This window comes from Halyomorpha halys, unplaced genomic scaffold, assembly GCF_000696795.3.
Source record: "Halyomorpha halys isolate HHAL.00 unplaced genomic scaffold, Hhal_1.1 Scaffold215.1, whole genome shotgun sequence".
Classification (NCBI taxonomy): domain Eukaryota; kingdom Metazoa; phylum Arthropoda; class Insecta; order Hemiptera; family Pentatomidae; genus Halyomorpha; species Halyomorpha halys.
Genome location: NW_027107820.1, coordinates 409484 through 415849, shown reverse-complemented (window position 1 = coordinate 415849; position 6366 = coordinate 409484). Strand labels below are relative to the sequence as shown.

The 6366-nt window shown below is 32.2% G+C and overlaps 1 protein-coding gene and 1 long non-coding RNA gene across 7 annotated transcripts in view; one reads left to right on the top strand and one right to left on the bottom strand.

The window, feature by feature from the left end:
* The first annotated feature begins 93 nt into the window (after positions 1 to 93).
* Positions 94 to 6366, top strand: part of LOC136795476 (uncharacterized) — a 39636-nt gene continuing 33363 nt past the window's right edge. For all 6 annotated transcript variants that reach the window (XR_010843103.1, XR_010843101.1, XR_010843102.1 and 3 more), the window contains exons 1-2: positions 94 to 246; positions 5671 to 5841. This is a non-coding gene — a long non-coding RNA (uncharacterized lncRNA). The remainder of the gene's footprint in view (positions 247 to 5670; positions 5842 to 6366) is intronic.
* LOC106679707 (WD repeat-containing protein 55 homolog) lies at positions 3431 to 5073 on the bottom strand. The gene has a single exon (XM_014419012.3). It carries the CDS (start codon positions 5017 to 5019, stop codon positions 3796 to 3798), a length of 1224 nt encoding a protein of 407 aa, XP_014274498.1. The 5' UTR covers positions 5020 to 5073; the 3' UTR covers positions 3431 to 3795.

Here is a 6366-nt window from a genome sequence, read left to right as displayed (position 1 = left end):
AATGATCAACTAGATCATATTGGCGAAATTCGATATTGACCCATTGAGGGAGCCTTTACACAGCAAAAAATGGATGAGACTCCTAAGTCCTCGAATAAGAACGTTGATAGCATTTCAAGGTTTCCTCTCGTTTATTGTTACTAGAAGTTCGGACATGAAATATTTGTTGTTGCTGGGTTATTAATGGTTATTCACCAAGAAAAATTAATCAGAAAGAACTCTGTAGTCATGGAAATAAAAATTGAGGTATACTAAAGTTTTTAAAAATGTGACTTCATCGTTTTTCCACTGAACCCTTCAATTATTACTATTTAGTTGTCAATAAAAAAGCTATTACTGAGTGTCAAAAGTATTCGGAATTTACTGAAACTTCTATTCTTGGTTATTTTTTACGAGTGTATCAATTTTTTTAGATTCCCACATTTTTTGGAGTTGTTACCGATTTCTTGATGCAAGGGGGGCACTACAAAGGAAAAGATTCACAATAAATGAAAGAATTTTAATTGAAGAAATAAAATTTTTATATACAATAATAAACCGCTAAAAAAGTATATTTGACTAAGAAAAGCCGTTTGTTGCTTTTTTTTAATCACAAAAATAGAAGAGGTCTCTTGAGAGCACGCACAATGGTGATTGTTTAGTTGGAACAACTAAAAAATTCCAACACGTTCGATTATCTTGAGATTCAATTGTTGCAAGCAAAATAGCTCACATATTCGTTATTGTCTTCGGATACTTGCGATTAAATAGGTGCTCTTGATTTTCGGGTTGGAATTTCGTATTCCCGTATCAACATAATGTTCCTGCCCTTATTGAATGTTGGTATCTCATCCAAAAAAAAAAAAATTGTGCCACTCGTGAATTAAGTCTCATTTCGACTACGGTATTTCGTGATTTCTCTTTGCTTATGTACCTACAAATATTTATTTAAATTGAGATCAGGTAATTAGAGAGGTGTTTCCAGAACATAAGGGTTATTATATAGCAGCTAATGCCTAATAGATAACTTATTAGGATTACGATCACTATCTGGATTGAGTTTAAATTTTGATTCAAGCTTCATTTATTTTGCGTTTTCTTTGAGGTGCATATTTCATATCAACATATTTAAATTTATCCATAACTCCATCGATGAATACGTTATCAATCCTCTTCCAAGAAAAACAGTCCCAAATCATCTCTGACCCTACTCCATGCTATCTGTCCTATGCATACTACTTAAATTCTATGTCTGGTTTCCTCTAAACCATAATTCTTCCGTTGGAACCACGAAAACGTAGCCCATTTTTTGTGGTTGCTACTTCTATTCACCGTTATTTCGCTATCATTCCAGGGGTACATTTTCAATTCAATCAATCACTCATTACTATTCTTGTTATTAATTACTATTCTATTCATTTAAATTGATATTCTTTTAGTTTACTTCGTTACTTTGTTTTCCCTTTAAACAACGTTCCATGTATAGGCTAAAAGTCTCACCATTCTTACATTGTTTATATATTGTTTTTATCTAGCCCTATAAAGTGGGAATAATTGGAAGATTAATAGTTGACTGACTGCATGTAATATATTGTAAAAAGATGGCCTGTGTAGCGGTAAAGAAAGCCCCTTGAAGGCAACTTCACATAAAGTTAGTAGAGATTTCGCACATCAATGTAATTATTATTATTAGGTAGGAAGCTGTATCTTTGAGAGAGTGGATGAGTTTCCTTACCTTGGATCTCTGGTCACAGCAACAAATAATGTTTCCACGGAAATAAAGCGAAGGATCACAGCGGCTAACCGATGCTATTTTGGCCTGTTAAAACAGTTCTGGAGTAAGCTCATAATCAGGAAAACAAAGGTCCATTTATATAAAACTCAGGCCTGTCCTAACATACGCCTCCCAGACATGGACCCTATTCACACAGGATAGAAATAATCTGTTGATCTTCGATAGAAAGATCCTTCGAAGAATCTATGGGCCGGTAAGGGATGAGGAAGGCTGGAGAAGAAGAAATGAGGAACTCTATGAGCTGCTCAAGGATATGGATATTATGACCTTTGTTAGGATGGAACGCCTTGGGTGGGTAGGACATGTTGCACTGATGAGTCCCGGCGCAATACTTAAAAGAGTCATGGAAAAAGAAATCCATTGTTTAAGAAGAGTCGGACGGCCCAAGCTCTGGTGGATGGATGGCGTGGTACAAGACGCACGAGACCTGCTTGGAGTCTGAAATTGGAATGCAGCAGCCCAAAACCGAGCCAAATGGCGGAGGCTCATAGAGGAGCCCAAGACTCATCGTAGGGTTGTAGCGCCTACTGATAGATACATAAAAAGTATTTCGTAAAAAAACAATATCAACAACAACAAAATCTGAGCACGTTTTGACTAACCCTCAACATTTCTTTTACAAATGTTTTGAATCTGGTATACGGTGTGGGAACAACTCTCTATGATATGGATGCCACGCCTAAGACCTTTCTTATTCCTTAATAGACCCCGCCTTCTGGCGTCATTTGCCCTGTAAGCATACGCCTTCCATGATAACAATTATCTAGCATAAGTTATATTGGCCGGGTGCAAGGATTACTCCTGGCGTAATTGCAATTTATTTAGATCAAACTCTTTTTTGGTCATTCTACATTCTAGAACATTGATATTTGTCCAATGGGCTCTCAAAGATGAGAAAAAAAATTAAAGGAGCTGAGACTATTTTATGGTCCATTTTCCTACTATATTGCTCTTTCAGTTACAGAGAATTTTAAGAATCCTCAACCTTCTGGGTGTGAATGCTTTTATTTTCCTGTTATTATTCTCCTTGTTGCCTACATTTCCTTCTCATTTTGAGGTTTTAATCATTGTTGTGTAGTTATAAAATATACTATTCTTGTTTTGTAACTTCCTAGCCTTACCACTGTACTGAAACTTAACAGTATCAGTTTTTTTTTTGCAGTACACCTAAAAAAAAATGGTTGCCATCTTTTCAGTCTTCCTTCAAGTATTGATATCTTGCCAGCCCTGCTGAAAGGGGATTAGGACTCAGGATAAGGAAATAGAGCACAGGTCCTTTCTTCCCTTCTTTAACCACTTCAATTGGTTCCAGGATATGAAAGAGAATGAATAATATATAAGTATTTTATTGATGGTCACTTGTTCAAAGTAATATTTGTTTATGAGATTGGACATTATGTTCTATTGGGTTTTATTGTCATAAGAGATAGGTGTATGTAGAAAAAATGACAATGTAGCAAGTATTTAAAAGCAGAAATTTTTAGGAACACTATTTCATTATAATTCTAGTCATATATATCTCATTCGCAAAAATAAGATTTTATTGTAAAAATCAATATCACAAAAATTATTATTTTTATTGCAGAAAATAATAATCAAATATAAATTACTTCATGAATATTTTAGATCATTATAATTTGAATAAATAAAAGTGGGTAAACAAATGAAAAACAATATTTTATTCAATAAATATGATACAATTTACAAAATATTTATACAAACAAATATGCAGGATGAAACCATGAAAATTTCATCGAAAAAACAATTTTAAAAGAATTTACTTTGTAAATAATACTTGAAATTTTGATAAATTGAAGTGCACTATGAAAATCAAAAGTAATAACTTTTTAGGTAAAATAAAACAAACTAAAAGATAAAATGAAAAAATAAATTTCATTAGTGAAATGAAAGTAATAATTAATATATTGAAAAGAATTCTTAGAAGGTAGTATTTGTTTAAACAAACTGTGCCAAAAAAAAAGTACATTGTCAGTGATTTCCAGTGAATAAAGTATATCAACTCAAGACAGATCAGAAAAAAAACTTTTTCTATCATCGAACTCTGATGATGGTAAGTTTTTACTTTCATGACCTCGGTTCCTTTCAACTTCTGATACCAGGAATCCCTCTAAATATGAAATATCCCAAAATTTAATTATGGGATCAGGAGACAAAGAAGCAACAATTTTTCCATCATGTGATATATCTAAATTTTCTATGATAAGTGTGTGCTGTCCAACAATTCCTATTTCTTTATGTGGAAAAAAATGAAAAGCTCTTAATTGACCATCTTCCATACCAGAAAGAATTATGTTATCAGATACTTCTAAAACTGAATTAATGGAACACTTTTTTGGTGGTTTATATGTGCCAGCTAGATCTGAAAAATCAGACCACTTATAAAATAGGAACTGTCCTGTCATTGTACCACATACTATCATTGTGTCACTATGTGTAGATGAACAACAAGTCAAATCTGCTTCAAATGGTGCACTTTGCTGTAGTCTTTTTTTCGTTCTCAGGTCATAAGAAGTAAGGGTACCATCACCACTAGTACAAGCTATTTTATAGGAATCTTTAGATGTAATACAAGAAACATAATCCTGAAGATCATGAAATTTCATTGTAGGAGTTTGACTAAACCTTGTATCCCATATTTTAATCACACCTTCTTCATCTCCAGTTGAAATGATATTTTCATCAGGAGAAATAATTGTTGTTAATGCAACATGATGTGCATTATCTATATACATTTTCATGTCAAATGTCTCTAAGTCAGAAATGACAATATTCTTATCTTTTCCAACAGAATAAATAGTTGTTCCATCTTCTGAAAATTCAACAGCTCTGCATGCTTTAGTGTGAGCTTCTATGGTTCCTTTGAGAGTATTTTCTTCAATGGCATATTCATATACTTCAATGTTCCCACTAAGGCAACTGACTGTAATCAGATCCATAGAGGGATGAAATGATAAATCTATAAAAAGGTCATCGCTTTTAATAGGGGACAACTTATTTTGTATATTGTTACGCCGTTCTTCAATAGCAGAAATCAACAAATCTTCATCATTGTTAGCATTCTCAGTTGAAGAGTTTTCATCAGTTCCATTTTCTTCAAGTTCACTACTGTCAATGGATTCATCACTATCAGTATCATCTTCACTCTCTGACATGGAATCATCACTATCTGCTAAATCAGAATCCACTGGGTCGCCTTCAACAAATTGTAAATCACTTAAATACATGGCACTAAATACAAACACACGTGACTGAATGTACACTCTGGAGTCGTTCGGGATGGAGTCGCCAACTGAGAACATGAATAGGAGAGTAACTTACAAAGAGGTAGGAAGTGGGAAACTAAAACATACTGACACTTTAAAAATAACAAGGGCCTGCTCAAATTAATTATACAAAAATCAATAATGTATAAATAAGTTGATAACTCTCAGGAATCGGTAACTAAGATTTTAGTGTGTCAATCAACCATATTTAATACAAACAAGTTTATTTGTAACTAAATGAATGCAGTTGGCAACTTTCACTAGTTTTAAATTTATTTTCTATACAATTTTATTTGCATCTATTAAATAATTACAGCCATCGAACGTGATGTGTTTTGTAGACGTATAAAATAGATAATATTATTGGCAATTAATTTCTCCAGTTGTTGGCTTGATCATTTCTTGAATCTTGCAAACAGATTACTGTAGAGATTGAAATTAGATAATTCATAGTTAATGTTAAAAAGTTGACGAATCATTTTATTTGTATGTATTTAAGATGTAAAATTTGAAGTAAAACATTTCATTACTAATTCATGTCAAAAATTAAAAACCAGAAACACTTTTTGCATGTTTTACGATTCTCTATATTTTTGTTTATATTCTTTCCAGAGGAACCTAAAAATGGCACACCGATAGCCAATGACGTAGAAGAGGCTAAGAACACTTCTAAATGGTTTTGTTTTAACACAACTTTACATTGCTTGGAGCAATATTGTCGGTATCATCATAGTTCATAACATAAGAAAAATGATTTTGTGCAGCAGCAACAGTTCAGTTGTGGTGAGTAAACACTTAAATTTAAAATTGTAATATATAATTTTTTATTCTCATTTATGTAACCCTATTAATCTTAAAATCATTAATATTTAATGATTGCATACTGATCATTTTCTCCTATATAAACTCAAAACTTAACCAAATCCATCAACAATTATATTCTATATGTTCTAAAATTTAATTGTTTTATTTATTTACATCCTTCCAATCCACTTTACCAAATCAGATCAAAGGCAGCACATACTTTTATTCTTCATTTGTAGTTTTCAATAGCAGTATTGAAAACATCATCTTTAGAGATAAGGAAGCATTTCATACTACAACACACTGTCTTTTCAGCCAGAATATATTCCAGAATCCTTAACCCATAGGCATTGTTAACGCCATATATATGTATATGTATATTAATTAAAATGTAAATCTTTTTTTTTTGTTTTCTTTTAATCAGCTGTTAATAAATTTAACACATGACAAGTATGTTTTTGTTTTAAAAATAAAAGAAGAATGTGTGAAGAATTTTTCTAATAA